General features: G+C 27.4%; 2 protein-coding genes across 12 annotated transcripts in view; one reads left to right on the forward strand and one right to left on the reverse strand.

Moving 5' to 3' along the window:
* Nucleotides 1-20,255, reverse strand: part of LOC117181427 (kinesin-like protein unc-104) — an 81,832-nt gene that overhangs the window by 16,309 nt on the left and 45,268 nt on the right. For 5 of the 10 annotated variants that reach the window (XM_033374066.1, XM_033374069.1, XM_033374072.1 and 2 more), the window contains 11 exons: nt 15,331-15,471; nt 15,036-15,247; nt 14,834-14,951; nt 13,864-14,036; nt 10,866-11,044; nt 10,200-10,337; nt 8,428-8,565; nt 4,231-4,349; nt 3,796-4,165; nt 1,792-1,882; nt 1,550-1,665 (listed from right to left, as the gene is read on the reverse strand). In XM_033374066.1, coding sequence (XP_033229957.1) covers nt 1,550-1,665; nt 1,792-1,882; nt 3,796-4,165; nt 4,231-4,349; nt 8,428-8,565; nt 10,200-10,337; nt 10,866-11,044; nt 13,864-14,036; nt 14,834-14,951; nt 15,036-15,247; nt 15,331-15,471 — 1,795 coding nt within the window. The remainder of the gene's footprint in view (nt 1-1,549; nt 1,666-1,791; nt 1,883-3,795; nt 4,166-4,230; nt 4,350-8,427; nt 8,566-10,199; nt 10,338-10,865; nt 11,045-13,863; nt 14,037-14,833; nt 14,952-15,035; nt 15,248-15,330; nt 15,472-20,255) is intronic. The other 5 variants (XM_033374073.1, XM_033374074.1, XM_033374068.1 and 2 more) reach the window with 4 other exon arrangements.
* LOC117181429 (inter-alpha-trypsin inhibitor-like) overlaps nt 18,774-20,255 on the forward strand; it is a 1,928-nt gene continuing 446 nt past the window's right edge. The window contains exons 1-4 of one of the 2 annotated variants that reach the window (XM_033374076.1): nt 18,774-18,954; nt 19,320-19,576; nt 19,656-19,817; nt 20,047-20,208. In XM_033374076.1, coding sequence (XP_033229967.1) covers nt 19,492-19,576; nt 19,656-19,817; nt 20,047-20,208 — 409 coding nt within the window. In that variant the 5' untranslated portion in view covers nt 18,774-18,954; nt 19,320-19,491. The remainder of the gene's footprint in view (nt 18,955-19,319; nt 19,577-19,655; nt 19,818-20,046; nt 20,209-20,255) is intronic. The other variant, XM_033374077.1, reaches the window with a different exon arrangement.

The following is a 20,255-nucleotide window of genomic DNA, read 5'->3' on the forward strand; positions in this document are numbered from 1 at the left end:
AACCAAAAGAGATTAGTTATGAACCTAAAATATAATAATAGAGTTCTCAAATAAAAAATTTAACTTTCAACAAAAAAATGAAACTTTTTAACAATCTCTTTTCGATGAAATCATCCACCAAATAGTAGAACTTTTAACGAAAAGAAATGAATTTGGAACCCAAAATTTAATAGCAAACTTTTCAAAAAAAAATAATTAAATTTCAACCAAAGCTATGATTTTTGAATAAAATATGTGAATTTGTAATAAAATAATCGAATTTTTAACAAAATAGTCGAATTTTGAAAGAAAAGAGATTAATTGTGCACCGAAAATATAATAATACAGTTCTCAAATACCAAAATTTAACTTTCAACAAACAAACACAATTTTTAACAAACTCTTTTCGATATAATCTTTCACCAAATAGTACGATTTTTGATAAAAAAAGACAAATTCTGAACTTAAAATATAATAGTAAAATTTTCAAACAAAAAGAATTAACTTTCAACCAAACAAATAAGACTTTTCAAAAAACTCTTTTTGATGGAATCTTCGACCAAATAGTAGAATTTTTGATAAAAAGAAAAGAATTCTGAACTTTAAATATAATAGAAAACTTTTCAAGCAAAAAGAAATAACATTCAACCAAAAACTACGATTTTTGAATAAAAATATGTGAATTTTTAATAAAATAATTGGATTATTAACAAAATAGTCGAATTTTTAACCAAAAAAAATTAATTATGAACCTCAAATATTATAATAGAGTTCTTAAATAAAAAAATTAAACTTTCAACAAAGAAAAAAAAAGAAACTTTTTAACAAACTGTTTTCAATGAAATCTCCCACCAAATAGTAGAATTTTTAACTAAAAGAGATGAACTCATAACCCAAAATCAAATAAAAGAATTAATTTTCAACAAACAAAAAAAAAACACTTTTTTACAAAACCTTTTTAATGAAATCTTCTACCAAATAGTGAAATTTTTAATTAAATGAGATGAATTCTGAACTTCAAGTATATCATATAGTTGAATTTCCAACAAAATAATTGAGTTTTCAATAAAATAATTACTTTTTCAACTATATAGAATATGTCTATATGTCTATAAATAAAATAGATGAATTTTGAACTGAAAATATGAGATTTGTTTATGAAAAAATTACCTTTTAACCATAAAAGATTAATTTTCTTTTAGAAAATATGACTTTTCTACCAAACCATCAACTTTAAATCGAAAAGGATGAGTTTTTTATTTTTAAAAACGACTTTTTGACAAAGCAGTGGAATTTTCAATACAATGATTGAATTTTCAATCAAATAGTAGAATTTGTAACTAAAAGAGATTAATTCTGAACCCACAACATAACAGCATACATTTCAATTTAAAATAATTAACTTTCAGCTATAAAAGATGAATTTTCGACCCAAAAATATGAATTTTATACCGGGCTTCTCGGTTTTTCTCGGGTTTCCCGATAACTGGCCACCCTGGTCTCATATTATAAAAGGGATTTAATTAAATTTAAATCGAATAATCGATACTGCAGAAAATAAAGTTCTTACTAATCGAGCTTTGCATCCTTGTGTAGAGGATGTTGCTGGTAGTGTCCGAAGACCTCAAAGACAATTGGTTGGGTTTTCAAATATTCCAAAAATGATTTCGTGACCGTGACAGTAATCTGTAATATACCAGAAAATAGTCATATTTATTGCTAATCAGTATTCAGACATGAAATCCTTAAGGGAAATTAGATTTGATAGAATTCTCTAAAATCGAGATGTCAATCCCTCGTTAATATTCTTACATTTTGGACATGATAAAATCCGGGTGGATTTCCCTTGCCAGTATTCTTAACAGGTTCTGTCGAGAAGGCTTCATCATGACGATGTAAAAAGCTAGAAAATACAAATCAGGAATTATGAATAAAGGATAAAAATTAAATTGCCTACGTGGATATTTCTTTGAATAAAGGTCACTTGTGCTTTGCCGTGTAATATCTTTGCAAATATTTATTGATTTGTTTTAAACTTCGCTAGATTTTTGCTTTTTGATCATATAAACCAACAGCATAAAAGTGATAAAAATTATTTCACCCGAAAAATATAATTAAAAAGCATTAAATTCATGAAAAATTACTTTTACTTTTTCTCAACTCACAAATGTTACAAGTTGCTAAACTTGCGAAGTATTTTTGAATCCAAGATTAATAAAATAAAGAATGAGACTGTTATTCCTTAAAAGATTGTCTCGAAAACTATTATTCTTTCATAGAGACTTTTAGTCGCTTGACAAAATATAAATGTAATTATTTGATAACTGAATCTAAGTATTGCACTTGTGTATGTATCGCCAGTAAGTATTAAAGGATTTGACTTTAAACTAATATACATATTTCATTTTAAAGATTCCATCATTTTCTATTTTACAAATTATATACTGAAGTATTCAATTGAAAATATTTCAAATTAGAGAATTTGCAATTGACACTCGTCAGTTATAAAAACAATTCAAAAAATGACATATCTAAATTTAAAATATAAATCTTGAAAATTTATTAATTTTAAAATCTACATATATTTTGAAATTCACACATTTTTAATTGTCACTTCAAAATTGCCGAAATTTTAATTTTAAATCTTTAAAATTTAAGACTTGAAAAGTTTATAATTTTGAAAATGTATAATTATACATTATTTGGACTTAAAACTCTTGAATCTTGATAAAATTTAAGAATTTTTATGCATACATTTTTCAAACTGAATTAATTTTAATTTTGAATATTCACAAATCAATATGTTTTAAATTTTTAATTTTCCAAATTGCATCCTTTTCTATTGTATAAATTAAATATTGAACAGCCTTCAATTTCGAATTTTAAGAATTAAAGAATTTTCGATTGTGCATCTTCAAAGTTAAACTACAAATTCAAAAAAGAAACGTCTAAAATTATATCATTTTTAACAACATACATTCTGCATTAATAAATCTTACAAATTGAAGAATTTCGAATTGCAAATTATTAAATCTGAAGAATATTGAATTATAAATCTTTAAAATTGAACTATTAAAAAAATATTCAAAATTACATACATTTAAAATATAAGGGATAACAATAAAGGAATTTGCAATAATTGTCACTCCCTATAATTATAGAAATTTGAATTGTAAATCTTTACAATTAAAGATTTGAAGTGTTTATAATTTTGAAAATGTACAATTATAAATCATTGACTTTTTGAGTCTGAAGATAAATTTGGTTTGTAATTTTCATGAATTACATTTGAAATTTTTCAATTTGGAAGATATTTACAAATTGACCAAATTTAAGCATTTTTCTACACAAATTTTTAAAATCTAATAAATTTTAACTATAAACCTTCAAAATACATATTTTTAGATATTAAGTTCACGTCTTGAACTAGCCATTTTTAATTTACGAATTCTATTGCTCGTTATACTTATTAATCAGGATTAGCCAACTTGAAGTTGTAAATTATTTTATTAAATTCAAACTCAGTGGCCGAAAAAAATGTAGAATAGTCATTTTTACGAAAACCGAATTACTAATGCGGAGTCTGAAAAATGACCGATCAGTTCAAAACTTTTTTCCTTTTTTAAGCATGAAAGATGCATTATTAAGCTCAAATACTTTCAAAATCGCTTATTCCAAGACCAATAAATAGTTCAAATACAAAAAAATATTTCAAAATACTTTTGCAACAAAAATTTTTTCTGTCAAAAGTGACCTTAATACAAAGAATCACCCATATTATAAAACTGAACTAATAAAAAACATCAAAATACTTACTTGAACTGGCAGAAGATATCAGCATATTCAGTAGAAATGCCCATGGCTTGTAAAACGGTCACTCTAAAAGTGAATTCCACTCCGGTTTGGAGATGATCAGGCAGATCTTCTTCTTTCATGTCACTGGAAACGGAACTATCTCCCCTTCCACTATCACCATCGCCAACTTCTTCCTCATCTTTCATATCCTTAGTTTCGTTTTGACCTTCAACAACCCTTTCTTCCTGAAGAAGAATCTGCTGGTTCTTTTCTAGAGTCTGCGCGAGAAGAGTGTTGCGTTTGCTGTGTTTGTGACCACCGAATAAATCATCTTCGAAGGAAATTCGAGCCGATTGACGAACCCCACATGAGTATTCACTGTTTTCCTCTTCTGGAAGAAGTGTACGTTAAGGTTTGCTTTTAGAAAAATAAAATCATATTTGGTTTAACACATACCCACGACGGCTTGAACAGCGACACGCAGGTATCCTTTGACATCTCCTTTTTCATTGACGATTGAGACTTTGTGAATCAAGGGTACTGGGTACATCAAATTGCTCAGATATACGAAAGATCTGCAATTGCAAATGTAAAGTAAATTATAAATTGTTACAGTTATTTTAAGAGAATTAAAACAAGGAAATAAAACGACAATCAGTTATTAGAAGGGCGGTTTAAGGTAGTTGTGAAAAAAGTCAGATATCTAAAAAAATCATTTTTCTATGATTTTAAGAATTAAACTATTATAACTGATGTCATTTCAAATAAAGTTTTTTGTATGAAAAATTTTAAACTTCACAACAAAAGAAAATTAATTTTAACCATGTTTTTTGCAATTGAATTTTGACTGGCCGGCACTTCTTACCAATTGTTGAAAAACTATTGCATTTTAATAAATGACGACTTATTTTTTCCGAAAAAATATTCTCTACAACTTTACTGTTGCCAATTTTGAAAGTACATTTTTCTATAGTTATAATCGTTAGAACAATATTTTTTTAAAGAAAACATTTAATAAACAAATAATTATATTTTAAGATTATTTAGTTATTTTTAAAATTGAAAACAGTAGAGATGTAGGAAACGTTTTCCCGGGGAAAAAAAGTCATGATTTATTAAAATGCAACCATTTTTCAAAAATTGGTAAGAAGTGACGGTGAGAAATTGCCAGAAATTGTTGATGGTCAATTGCAGAAAACATTATTAAAATTAATGGGGTTTTGTGGTGAATTTTAACATTTTTCATAAATAGTAATGTGCTTTATTTGAAATTACATTATTTATAATATTTTTATTATCAAAATCATAGAAAAACTATTTTATTCAGATATCTGACTTTTTACAGGACAACTACCTTAATGTCTAAATGGTAGCCCGACCTCTCTAAACGCCTGTTAACTCACGAAATGTACGCCCAACTTCCCTCAATGATCGTGAAACCTTCCCAAGTGGCAGATTAACCTCCATAAATGCCAGCTCGTTCCCCTCAATGCTTGCTACGTTTTTACCTGCTTTCTACCTCCTTAAATGCCCTCTACATCCATATATGCCCGCCTGGCCTTCTTAAATTTCCATCCGAACTCCCTAAATGCCCGATTCACCTCTCTAAAATGTATATGTTACTGTACGAAAAACGCTTTTTTTATTTGCCAAATTCAAAAGTGCTCCGGTGCCTCGTTTTTCAAGCCATGTGTCCCTATTCAAAACTCCAGGCCGACAAACTAGTTCCTTTTCAGACGGAGGTATACATATAAGTATATATAAAGGATCGTATTTGAATAAAGTAACATTTCAAGGGGGGGGGGGGGTCCTTCACTTATTTACGTAATTTTTGCAAAGTCGCTAAATTTTCCAATGAAGATTATCTTTTTAGTTATAAATTCTATTATATTTTGATGAAAATATAACAATTTCCTTAAAAATAAATCCTTTTTGGTTGCCAATTGAAATGTTTTGTTTAAAAAAATCGATTTTTTTGGGTTAAAAATTCAAATCTTTGCGTAGAAAATTACCCTTTTGTTTATACTCATATTTTCTGGCTGATAAATCAACTGAAATCTTTTTTGGATGAAAACTATTTTTTTTTTAATTTAGCTTTTTGATTTAAATATTTATCTTCTTTAGTAGAAATATTGCTTCTTTTTTCGATAAAAATACAACTGTTTTGTTGAAAATTCAACTGTTTTCTAGAAAATTTACATTTTGTTTAAAACTCGTCTTTTTGTGTTGAAAAGTAACATGAAACAGTTTTAGATGCAATTCAACTCTTTTTTTTTTTAAATTTGTCTTTTTGATTTAGAAACTCAACTTTTTTCATAAAATTTTGATTTTTCTTCAACAAAAATACTACTTTGCGGTTACAAATTCAACTCTTTTTTAAAACATTGTGTTTTAATTCTAAAATTCACCTGCTTTAGCAGAAATTGGATCTTTCTTGAATGAAGATGCAACTGTCTGGTTGAAAATTCAAGAATTTTCTTATGAAGTCATACTTTTTGGTTAAAAATTCGACTATTTAACAGGAAATTAACTAATTGTTTTCAATTTTTATTTTGGTGTTGAAAAGTTAACTAGAATCTTCATTGTATGAAAATTTAACTTTTTTTCAAATTCATCTGTTTTAGAAGAAATTTGGTTCTCCTTGAATAAAAATTCAACTCTTTTTTTAAAGCTATAGTGTCTTTGATTTTAAAATTCACCTACTTCAGCAGAAATGACACCTTTCTTAAATAAAAATATAAATGAAAACTTAAATGTTTTTTGAAAATTGAAATACTTTGCAGAAAATATACTTTTTGTTCAAATTTTATATTTTTGTGTTGAAAAGAGAACTAACATCTTTTCTGGATGAAAATTCAACTATTTCTCAGACATTTTTTTTTTTAATTAAAAATTGGTTTTCAAGGGACATTTCATTTTTCTGTAATAAAAATGTAAATGTTTGGTCGAAAATTAACCTATTTTGTTAAAAATCCACACATTTTGGTTTAAAATTCAACTGTTTTGTTGACAATTCAACTATTTCGTAGAAAATTTACTTTTTGTTTTAAATTTATATTTTGGTGTTGATAAATGAACCAAAATCTTTTCTGGACGAAAGTTCAACTTAAAAAAGGTCGTTTTTTATTTAAAATTCTCTGTTTTAGTAAAAATTTCATATTTCTTCGATAAAAATCCAACTATTTAGTAATGAATTTAACTATTTTGTTCAAAATTCATCCTTTTTGGTTAAAAAATTTGTCTTTTTGGATTAAAAATTCCATTTTTTTTCGTGGAAACTTATTTTTTTAATTCATATTTTGATCTTAAAAAATCAACTAGAATCTTTTTTCAACGAAAATTCAACTATTTTTCTGAAAATTTATCTTTTTGGATTAAAAATTCATCTTTCTTTGTAGGAATTTATTTTTTTACTGAAAATAACAAGTTTTTCGTTCAAAATGATTCTCCGTTTCTTGAGCACTCAACAAATATTTTATTTGAAAGATTTTATTGAATCACTTTAATAAGAAATCTTTTTTTTAAAGATATATATTTTTGATTAAAAATTCATCTCTTTGATTGAAAGTTTAACTATTTTGTAAAAATTAATATTTTTTTATTAAAAATTCAACTACTTGAGTAAAAGGTAAACTAAATTGTTCAAAATTAATTTTTTGATTAAAGGCTAACGTCTCATGTTCAAATTTGAGCTGTTTGGTGGATAATCCATTTTTTTATTTAAAATTAGTTTTTTTACTGAAAGTTTAACTTTTTCATTTTTTTAAGATTGATCTTTTTTGGTTGAAAATTTTGCTTTTGTGGTAAAAAAAATAATTTTCTTCGTTTCAAATTTCATTTTTGTTGGGTAAAATTGCATCAGTTTCGTGAAAAACTAACTTTTTTCTGAAAAGTCATATTTTTGGTTTAAAAATTTTACTTCGTGTAAATTTCATCTTTTTTGATTGAAATATAAACTATGACACTTTAATTGGAAATTTATATTTTTAGGATGAAAATTCAATTATGTTAAGAATTTAATCATTTCGTAGAAAATTCAAATATTTTGTTAAAAAGCCACATTTTATAGCAGAAAATACATTTTTTGCGTGTAAAAAATGTAATAATTTCAAAATTTTTAATTTTTATCTGAAATACATACTATGTAATTCATTTTATAAAAGAGTCTATGTTAAAAGGATTACAATATTTAAATGCTGGTATTGGAATATTAATGATCAAGAAAAATGAAAAATTAGTCCAAGAAAAATCAGGGAATTTAAAACATGGAGTTCTCCGACACCCTGTCTAATTCTACAAGCAATAACTAGAAAAACATTTCTGTAAACTAAAAATTACGTACAGTAAGAAAGAGGGGGGGGGGGGTAGAAATATTTTGTTACGGTTTATGACAGGGGAAGTGGGGGTCTTAAAGAGAGCTTCTAATCTGTTACGTAATTTAAGTACGACCCCTAATATAAAAAAATATATGTATGTAACAAAAAGATATAAAAAATTTGTATACATAACAAAAATGTATTAAAAATATATGTTATCGTTCCCCTAGTTGACCGTACAACATCCCTAATTGCTCGCCCAAAATCCCTAATCGCACAACCTAAATATCCATGAAAAAAAAGTTAAAACTGAAACGGGGGTCTCAAAATATTTTACCTTCCCACCATGCGGAACCATGGAAACCGGTCATAAAATGGATCTCCACCAGTAATAGTTTCGATATTATAATCAGGAGAGGTTGGTGATAATTCAGCTTCATTATGATACATTTCTCTCATCAGTTCCAGTCGTTGCCTGAATAAAAAAAAATACATTTATCATACGTCCTAAAAATCAGATTAATTAATACCAGAAAACATGCGTCGACCCAGTGTTTTTGAGCTTATGTAAAGCTAAGGGATTGTGATTAAAAACAAAGAGAATACGAGACGTGAATTAAAATTGAATATATATTTCATTTTCTGCTTTGAACTTTGAATTTTTATATCTTAAACTCAAAGAATTCATGTTTATTCGATTCTTTTGGATCCAAATGATATCGATCCACGACCAAAAAAAAAATGACTGACAGAATACTATTCTTCTTTCTGCTAGACTTTAAAGGGATAAGGAACCTTATTTTCTAAATTTGTGATAATTATCACTATAGCAAAATCTTATCAGGCTGTTTTTATAACTCAAAGCCAGGTGGAAAAGCGTGTTTAGCAAACAAATGTAAATAAAGAGGCAATAGTAATAATAATGAAGACATTAGCTTTGGACAAGACAAAGTTTCGGTTGTTTGCTGCAATTAAAATTTTTAAGACATTGAGATACTATTTAGCTTGAAAATGATGGGGCATTACATGAAAAATGCAACAAAATCGACGATAAAGTTGATTGAATGAACGCGCCCCCAAGCAGTGTCTGTGAAATTAAAACAAAACACTTCTGTCCCTTAACTTCTTTATTTGATTGATTCTGATGGCTTTAAATAAAATCTCGGAATTTCAAATTAAATACTATTCAAATTTAAAAATCAATTAAAATTGTTTCATTCTGAACGTTTATTTTAAAAATATTTCAAATTTTATGATCTACGAATGTAAAACTATTCAATTTCAAATGCTGGAACTCATTCAATCTCAATTTCTAAATTGATGAATTTGAATTGCTGCAGAATAAAATCGTTTCATTTGAAAACTCAGGATAAGGTAAAATCATTTTTTAACTAATTTTAAAATTTGACAATTTTATATGTTTAATTTCGAATTTAAATAATTTATTTTAAATTAAATGTTTCCACTTCAAAGTAAAGACAAGCATCATTCAAAATTTGTAATACTTGAATGCTTCCAAGTAAAGCTTTTAAGCCATAGGGATTTAAAAGTTTGAATCTGAAATTTAAACGCAGCCTTTATTTTAATTGAAATCGTATTCAAATAACAAAATTAATGTCAGAATTTTCCAATTTAACTACTTTTTATCAAAAGTTGTTCAATTTTAAATTTTGAAACCTTTCCTCAGAAAAATAAAAGTAACATAAAAGTATTTTTATTTTTTTTATCGTAACCCTCGAATTGTAATTCGAAATTTTGTAAATACTTTTTTTTAATTCATATGTCAGACTCCCCTTTTTTAGGAATAAGTTCTTGAAATTAAAAAAGAAATCTTCTTAGATGGAAATTTTTTATCAGGATTTTCAACAATACGTGGTCGCAATTTCTAAGAAAAATAAACCAGTGCAATTCTAGACAGAATGCACTAGTGCTTGGAGTGAATTTTTAAAATGAAAGTGATGAGATGACGTGTTTTCAAGCAATCGAATGCAAAATTCATTTTCATATATGCTCGTCTTATCAGATTTAGAATGTGAAAATTGGGGAAAATGATTTTTGCAATTCGTGGAAGCTGCACGATGAACATGTGTCGTGCGACCGAGCACCAACCTCGAAGGCAAAAGATTTGCGAGCGATAACTTCGGATTAGAGCGGTTGATAAGGTATTGGAAAATATCCCCTTTGGCCTCCGGAGTGCTGAGACTCAAGTCTTCATTGTAAATGTGTCGCATCAGCTCCAAGCGCTGTCTACAAGTTAACATTTATACTTTTGTTAGTGGCAGTTCATAATTTTCAATAGAGACTTTTTCAAGCTAAAAATCTCATTTCGCATATTAAAATACTCAACTCTGAACCACCACTAACACAAAAGTATTTACTGAAAGAATGATCTTCATTTGCTTCTACATATTTATTCAGATCATTCCAAAATTATGTAATTTGGTCAACATCAGTGATTCATTCATAACTTTTTCCTTCCTTTCATTAATTTTCATTATTGTAAAGAATTTAATTTGTTCTTAACTTCTAAAAGAAACATGAACTCTCTCGTAAAGTTGTGGAACCAAATTGCAAAATCTCTTTTGAATAATCTAAGCATATGTTAGTCCTGAAGCATAGAGGAAACGTGTTCTAGAACAAAAGCCACGGTAGCGTGAATTTTGTTATATTTTTTTTTTTAATGAGAAGTTCTCAATTGAGATCTCGGTCTCGTTTAATAATATCAAAGTAAGACAAGATATATGCATTTTTAGCTCAATAAAACTAGAGAATTACTTGAGTTTGTCTAAAGTCCAATAATGGGTCGCTCCATTTTTGGTATCTTGAACCTCGACTGCGACAATAGTTCGAGGAAATGGCCTTTCTTCTTCTTCTTCGTCTTCTATCGCTGGCAAAAGATCAATAGGAAGAGGCGAGTAGAGTGTGTCCGTGAGAAGAGTAAATTGAAATTGAACCTGGAGTAAAGAAATTAATATTAAAAAAAAATCTATCAAGAACTATAGGTACGAGGAAAGTATGGAGATCTGTACAGAATTATCCAACGAAGAATTTATTGTATCAGATATATGGATGTGATACCCCTAACACACCCCCGGGAGTATTTATTCTCATTGGTTAATTAATTTTTAATTATTTAAACAAATAGAATTTGTTAAACTTTTTTTCTTGAAAATTCATTTTTTCCCTAAAAATTATTACTATGGGTCTAGTGGAATATTTATTTTCATTGGTTCATTAATTTTTAATTGTTTAAACAAATAGAATTTGTTTAAAGTAATTTCGTTTCAAATTGTTGTTTAATACAAATTATTACTGTGGGTGTAGTGGAATATTTATCAGTAATAATTAATTACGCTCGTAATTATATATCTACAACATCATTGCAGGAGGTTTCAAGCATCGTATTAAATTATTGGAATTAACTTATAACATTCTAATCTCATCAGTCACATGAATTAGTCCGTGACTATGATGTATTACCGGGTTCGCCTGAGTAAAAGTTTAATAAAACATAAAATTAATTTGTCAGTAAGATTTAAGGAATAATTATTATAAAAACAAAATTCAAAAAAATTAAATTAATCAAAAAATGTTGATCAATATACCACTGAAGAAATATTAATAATTTTTAGCACAAAAAAACTGTTTAAACCAATTTCATTTGTTTAAACAATTGACAATTAAAGAACTAATGATAATAAATATTCCACTAGACCAATAATAACAATTTTTTCGAAAAAAGAAATTTTTTTAAATTCTTTAAATAAATTTCATTTGTTCAAATTATTAAACATTAATTAAACAATAATAATTAATATTCCACTAGACCAATATTAAGAATTGACATTTTTGGTTTAAAGGGTAGTTTTCAGCTACTCGTGAGTAGCATACTTTCATTGAAATGATTGAAATCTTCATAAATATTTCAAATCTGTATAATATCTATGAAATAATTTGAAATCATTTGAAATCTTTTGAAATATTTGTGAAGTCTCTTGAAATCATTGCAACATTTGTGAAACATTATGCAATCTATCGCAATATTTGTAACATAATCTTCATGAAATTCTTGATGTCTTTCTGAAATCTTTGAAATATTTTTAAAAGCTTTAAAACCCTTTGAAATCTTTGAAATCTTTTGAATGCTTGTGAAATCTTTGAAATCGTACAATCTTTTAAAATTTTTTAAATATTTGTGAAATATTATAAAATCTTAGAAAACTTTCTTAAATATAAAGAAATCTTTATAAAACCTTTGAAATTTTTGAAAGGTATTATGCATTTTTTGAAATTATACTCAAATATTTTTTAAACCTTTGATATCTTTGTGAAATAATATGAAATCTTTATAAATTTTTTTATATATTTTGAAATCTTTTTGAAATCTTTGTGAAATCATTAAAATTTTTGAAATATTTTGAAATATTTTAAAACTTTTGTGAAAGCACTGAAATTTTTTAAGTATTTCTTTATGGTTATGAAATTTTTGTGAAATCTCAAGAAATATTTGAAATCCTTATAAAATCTTTGGATAACTTTTAAAATCTTTTTCAGATTTTTTTAAACCTTTGAAAAATTTCTTGAAATTATTAAAATCTCTTTCGAATCTCTTGAAACGTTTATGGAATTTCTTAAAATCCTTAAAATCTTGGAAATCTTTGTGAAATACGATAAAATCTTTGTAAAATCTATGGAAATTCTCTAAACCTTTGTGAAATATTACGAAATCTTTATAAAGTCTTTATGAAATCTTTGAAATGTTTTGAAATCTTTTGGAATATTTCTAAAATCTCTGGAAATTATTTAAGCCTTTGTGAAATATCTTCAAATGAGTAAAATCACTGAATACTTTGTAAAATGTTTGATCTCCTTAGAAATATTATAAAATATGATGAAATCTATCAAAAACTTTTAAAATCTTTCATATCTTTGTAAAATCTGTTATGTCTTACTGAAATCTTTTGCATCTTGGCGAAATTTTAGAAGTCTTTTAAAATCTTTGGATAGCTTTTTAAATATTTTGATATCATTGAAACATTTGGAAATACTTTGGCATTTTTCTTATTCTTAAATATTACGAAAATGGAGATTACATTTGCTTGTCCAAAAGTCAAAGTTTCTTTTTGAAAATGTATTTTTATAGCTTCAATTATAATTATTCAAAAATATATAAGCAATTTATTCTTATATCGAATAAAACTATTAACAAAACAGTCATTATTATTAATTAATAATTGTAGTAATGGAACCAATTATATGCGGAGGGTGGGAGAGGTGCTATTGTCATCTAGATAAAAGATCAAATTCTTTCTATTTTCACTATGATTGGTTCCGTTACCTTATATTAAGCAACTAAATATTTTAGAAAACTAAACAAAATAAAAAAATGTTAAGTTCTAACAAAAATATAATTTTCGAAGTAGTACTTCTAGAGAGAGTGATACGAGCAATATACGATTTACAGAAAATATGCCAAATCCGTTCCATATTTTTGTTAATTGTTGTGTAATTTTTAACTAATACAGATAGTTTTCTGATGTTTGAAATCTTTCGAAATATCTTAAAATCTATTGATATCTTTGAAATCTTCTGAAAATGTTGTGAACTCTTTGAAATATTTGTGAAACCTTTTGGTATCTTGGAAATCTCATGAAGTTTTTAAGATCTTGAAGACTTGTGCACAACCAACAGTCAAGTGGTCAACTCCTCGTATAGACAGTAAGATAAGTTTATGATGAAATTGAACTTTTGAGACAATTTTTCGGAGACGTACCTTCTTCTTTAGCTCAACAGAGATCGCATTAGCCTCCTTTAGGAAAATCGCATTACCCCAAAGGTCGTCTCGAAGACTCGTAAATTGATGGTACTTCCATTTACGGAAGGCCCAAGCGGCCAGCTGAAATTCCCGCTCACCCCAGTTGCTCTCTGCGTCAAACAAGGGGTTGACTGAAATGCAAGCCATCACCAGGCGAAACAGTCAGAAAAGCCAAGCGGAATTTTCACAACGGTCTTTAAAAGAGATCTCAATAATATTTTAATAAAAGAAATATAAAGCAGGGGATTTTATTTTAAAACCAGGTACAGAAAAGACAGATGATAACTTGGTAGTACTTTCAATTTGAATGAAATTGAAAAATTTATAATAAAATTTTGTTTTCCAACAAGGAGAATTTTTTAAAACATAGTTTTTTTATACAAAAGACATCAAACTCTTCGAATTTTCTTTCACAGGGAGGTTTCTCGAATAAACTTAATTTAATTAATTAATTAATTCAATTTAATTAAATTATTTTAATTGAAGAAAGTTTGGAATTATCGATTTTCTTCTTTATTAATATTTATAAAACAGGTTGGCGTAGTTATTTGCGATCTCTTTTAAAATGTGACTAAATGACTGAAAATATGAATGAAATAATCAATGAATAAAAATATTTGTGAAGAGATTAGTGACTCAAAGTTTATGCTGTCCAATAAATGAGATTTTAAATTCATACTTCAGCAAAGCGTTCAAAGAAGTGTGAATTGCAGCAGGTTTTGTTTTGAAAAAAACACGAGTGAATCTTAAAATCATGCTGCATGATTTCTACGTGCAAAACAATTGAACCTCAAAATTACGATAATGGAATACTAAAATATTAAAAGCTCTAAAAGATACTATGAAAACGTTTCAAGTTTGATTTTAAAAAACTACAACGCTTCAAAATTGTAACATTTTTAAATGGAAATAACTTCTTAATACTCACCGAAAATATCTTCTTCGATATTATTAAAGTCTTCGGGAGTATAACTGCTGTACATTGACATTGTCATGCTTTGCTCTTCTACCTGTTTTTGCAAAGCGTCAATTCGAGCTTCGTAATTCTGAAAAATAAATTTGTTTGCAAAAAATAAAAAACTATATGAATTTTGTACTTAAAGCAAACCTTTCATGCAATAAGGACCTACCTTTCTTTGCTCTTCAAAAAGTTGATCAGCCTCTTCTTTTTCTTTGCGAAATTGTTCCTCGAGATTAAGCAAACGCTTTTCCATTTCCACTTTGAGATCGATGCCTTGCTTTTCAAGCAGTTCGATTTGCGCGAAATTCCAGTCAACTGTTTCGACCGCTTCAACATTTCCTTGAGTTTCTGCTGGTGAAGTCTTTTCTCTGCGTTCTCGCACTATTCAGAAATTCAATAAAATGGTGTTGGAAATTTTAGAATCAGAGGAAAATAATGCCATAAGTGGAAAACATTTAATATACCTTGATCCGGATGATTGAATCTGAAGACGTGATTTTTACCAAGAATTACTCGAGAACCCGTTTTCAAAATAATGGAATCGGTTACTTCCCTGCCGTTGACGTAAATCAAGGCTCCTTTTCTTGGTATTAACGTAATTATGCCTGAAATAAAAAATTGTTCACATTTTAAATTTTATATTATCAAAACTTATAAAATAATCATCAAAGTCTGAATATCCCTCATTTTATCATTCTATCTTTTACACTTTTAGATTTTTTAAATTTTTGTTATATATTTTTATGTTTATGGGAAAAACACAAAATGTTTTGGGTCTTCTTCGTCGACTATTATTTATTTCTGGACCACAAAGAAGATTTTCCAACCGGTTTTAAATGCTTTACTCTAATTCGGAAAAGTCGCGAAAGCCAACAATTACCAAATTTTCATAAAACACAATACTTTAAAATTGGAAGCCTTCGAAATTAAGCAATTTTATATTTATAAATTTATACATAAACAATTTACATATTTTAAAACAGTCAGTAATGAAACAATGCAGATAATTCTTAACATTGTTGATCGAAAAAATATGAACTAATTATGCATTGTATGAAATTACTTTATCAAATTTGTAATACTGTAACAAAAACTTTTAACCCTTAAAAAATTTACAAACAAAACTTTGGAAAAAACTATAAGCAAAGGCAAAGGATAATAATGTGAGAAAATTATTTATTATTTTCCACAAAAACATTCGATACAAAATAATCGCTTAACAAATTATCAGTATATTTATTAATTAAATTTTCATCACACTTTTAAATTGAAAAACTTTAAAACTAAGCAATTTTAAATTCATAAATTAAAAACTTGCACAATTTAAATGGGAGTATCTACATGTACTGGAAAAATCCGGCTATTCGTAACGAAATTTCGGTACAAATAGCCCCTTTTCCAAGTCCCTCTCTTTGTACGGAAAAATTCCGACTGTTTGTGCCGAAGTTTCATTATAAGTAACGACAGCCATTTAAATTGCTCAGTAAATATTGCACGTATGTCTGGTCCAGAAAATCCATTCGACTTATTAGTTTATGAATAAGTCCGTTTAAAAGATATGGTCACGTGACAATTTCGTACATGCCCTTAAGGTGGCTTAACACTAATCTACTCCTATCTTACCGACCGTTAATTGTTAACATTTAGGATCAGATAAATCTTCCTTAGCACTTTTTTATTTAATTTTTCAAACTTTGAACGTGAGTTTAGCGAAAATAAAATTTGGATAAGGTAGGAATCAGACATGTGTTACATGACCTTAAACCGAATCAGAAATTCATCTGAAAAATTTCCTGCAGATAATAAAAATTAACATAGAATTGATTAGACTATAATATTTCTTTTTAAAAATGTAGGATAGATATTTCTTGAGTCTATTTATTCTCCTTGCAAGTGAACGTACTTAAATTACGTAACAGTTCAAACGGTAGGACCGGGTGGCGGGAGATGTTGTTACGATTTGTTACGGCGGGGGGTTTCCTTGATTCATGTACGTATTTTTTTAGAAATTCGCTAATGGAACAAATAACTCGCAGTAATTGTACAGAAAGTTAATGTGACCTTAACTTTACGCGCCAAAGAATCCTGGTGAGTGAAAAATGAATCTAGCCAACAACGATTTTTTTTTAAGTCAACAAATTGCATTGGTCAGGATAACGTCGGATATACTTTTTTTTAATTGCAAAAGTCAGACAATTTCTTTAAATTCTCATGTAAGTAATTTATTAAACTTTTATTTCTATTTATATATTCATCTTTTTGTATTTGCTACCTTCTGAAGATTATCTTTTTAGTTATAAATTTTATTATTTGTTTGAAAATTCAAAAATTTTATTCAAAAAGTTATCCCTTTTTGTTGAAAACTCAACTATGTCGTAGAACATTAATATATTTCGTAGGAAATATACTTTCTGTTTATCATTCATATTTTGGGACAGAAAAGTCAACTGAAATCTTTTTTGAAAGAAAATTCAACTATATTTTGTTGTTGAAAATTTGCTTTTTTTATTTAAAAACTCATCTATTTCATTAGAAATTTGATCCTTCTGGAATAAAATGCAACTATTTGAATGAAGATTCTACTGTTTTGTTGAAAACTCGTCTTTTTGGGTGATTCATTCACGTACCTTTGCAGAAAATTTACTTCTTATTTAAAACTCATATTTTAATGTTCAAAAGTCAAACTGAAATATTTTCTACATGAAAATGAAATTTGTTGTTGTCTAAAATTTGTCTTCGACTTAAAAATGCGTTTCCTTTAGTAGACATTTCAGCTTTCTTAGATAAAAATGCAACTGTTTGGTTGAAATTTTATCTTTTTTTGCTTGAGGATTCAACCTTTTTTTTGAGATTATTGGTCGAACCACTTTGTTAAGATATCATTTTTTTGTTATATTTCATATTTGTAGTTGATAATTCGTCTCTTTGGCTGACAGTTGAACCATTTTGTTGCAAATTGATCTTTTTTAATTGGAAATTCAACTGCGTGGTTACCAGTGTAACAGTAGAACATGTATGGTCTCTTGAATAAAAGCTTATCAGTCGGCTTGAATCTTTAACTACTTTGTTAAAAACTAATTTTTTGCTGAAAATTAATTTATATTTTCCAGTTTAAAATTCAATTTCCTACAGAAAATTCGTCTTCTGATTTGAAGGCTTATTAATTTAGATGTTTTTTTTATTCATGACTGAAAAATCGTTATTTGTTGAAACGTTGTCTTTTTGGTCTTAAAATTCATTCTTTATGGAGGATATTTCATCTTGTTTGGATGAAATATTAATTTTAAAATTTTTTATTTAGAATTCATCTTTCTAGCTTGAAAATTTAATTACATACTCTTCTATCGTATTAAATTCGTTTTCTTTGTTTAAAATAAATCAATTTGCAAATTAGAAATTTTTATCTGAAACATTGTTTTATTCCTTTTATGAAAGATCCAATGCTAAAAATATTACAAGATTAATATGCTATAATTTGAATCTTAATGGTCAGGAAAGATACAAAAATTGGCCAAGGAAAAATTATGGGATTTGGAAAATTATATTTTCACCCTGTAAAGCATTTATTCGTTAGGTAATTTAATTAAAGCTCCCAATTGTTATTATAATATTATTACTGTTTCCTGGATTAAAATGTTTCATAACTTATTCGTAATCTGTTCTAAACAATGGTACTTTCTGTTCTGCAGTAGTTACAGAACATTTCTTCGTCTGAGTTTGGCGGTGGTGAAAGGGGAGCTAGGATATCGTATCCACAGTCGTTATTGAAAATAATGGTTTTTGAAACAATTGATATTGAGAGCACTATTTTCTGTCTAGACTAGGTAGTGGTGTGAATGTAAAAATCGCGAGGAAAGCGGGAAAAGGGGGAAAATGGCAAGACTCGGTGGCGACTAGTGCTGACGCTGACGACTCGTGTTTGTATGGAAATCAATGTATGTTGTGCTAACGCAGTGTGAAATAAATGGTTGCGAAAGTGAAATCTGAAGTGTTTTTATATTATTTGTTTTAAACAATACTCTTTACTAAAATTATAAACAATCAAAAAATATTATTTATCAAACAATTTTCTTCTAGAACACATGTCAGTAAGTTGAAAAACAATTGTTTTTTTGTCAAAAAGGAATGTTTATTGTGACTGTTTTTTGCATAAGCAGAATAGTTTCGAAATTTGTATAAAAATATTCGTAAAAATGATAAAAATCTTACAAGGAGATTTTAACAAGAAATATTTGGATAAGGTTGAAATTTTTTCTGTTTGAAATGATACAAATATAAGGTTTTTGAACTTTGTACGTTTAATTGAAAATTGCTCAATTTGAAAACATTAAAATAAAAAATATTCCGTTTGAGTTTTTGTTTATAATTTGAAGCATTATTAAAAAAACCCATTTGTGTCGGAGTGTAGATAATAGACAAAAAATTAATGAAAAATTAAAATTATATTTAACAGGCACTTCAAACTTTCCAATTTATGAATTTTCAATCTATATATTGCCAAATTTCTACAAAATATTGCCTTGATACTAGATTAAGAGAAGCAAAAATTCGTGTGAAATTTTTCTTCGCGATCATAAATATTAATGTACACTTAATTTGAATGTGAAGTTCCGATTTAATTAAAAATGCAGAATAAATTTTGCTTGAATCTATTCGTGGTCTTGGCCGCATTCTTCCAAGGAATTTGGTCTTTTGCAAATCCAAGTGACAGTAAGTGTAACTTTTTCCCCGAAATTTTCAGTGCAACAAATTCGCTAAATTTATAATTTATTTATCCAATATATTCTAGTTTGTTCGCTAAATTTTGATCCTGGTTTATGTATCAGTGAGATTCGGAGGTTTGGTTTTAATTCTGAGACAGGAAAATGCGAGGAGTTTACTTATGGGGGATGTGATGGAAATCGTAATAATTTTGAGGCTAAGGAAGCCTGCGAAGCAGCTTGTGTGGGACGTAAGTAAATTACATTTTTGTTGATTTCATAATGTTCTTAATAAACTAAAATTTATAATTCTCTCACGATTTAATGTTTATTCTGAGAGCCTTTCAATTAAGTTTGTGCATTCATATATTTCTTAAACAAAATCCACATCGTTTAATTTGAATTTTAACTTTACAAGAGAAGCAAGAGATAGCTGAAAGAGAAAGACAAGAAAAATGTTTTCTAATCAAATTTTTTCAGTCTGTTTACTAGAACTTATAACTGGTCCTTGCAGAGGTTCATATACGGTATTTGGGTTTGAATCTGATACAGGAAAATGTGTGAAATTTATTTATGGAGGATGCGCAGGAAATGGCAATAGGTTTACTTCTCAGGAGAAATGTCAAAAAGTTTGTGGAAAAGGTGACCATATTAAATGTTTACATACTTTCTATGAATTAATTTATTAA

The sequence above is a fragment of the Belonocnema kinseyi genome, chromosome 10 (assembly GCF_010883055.1).
Source record: "Belonocnema kinseyi isolate 2016_QV_RU_SX_M_011 chromosome 10, B_treatae_v1, whole genome shotgun sequence".
Lineage (NCBI taxonomy): Eukaryota > Metazoa > Arthropoda > Insecta > Hymenoptera > Cynipidae > Belonocnema > Belonocnema kinseyi.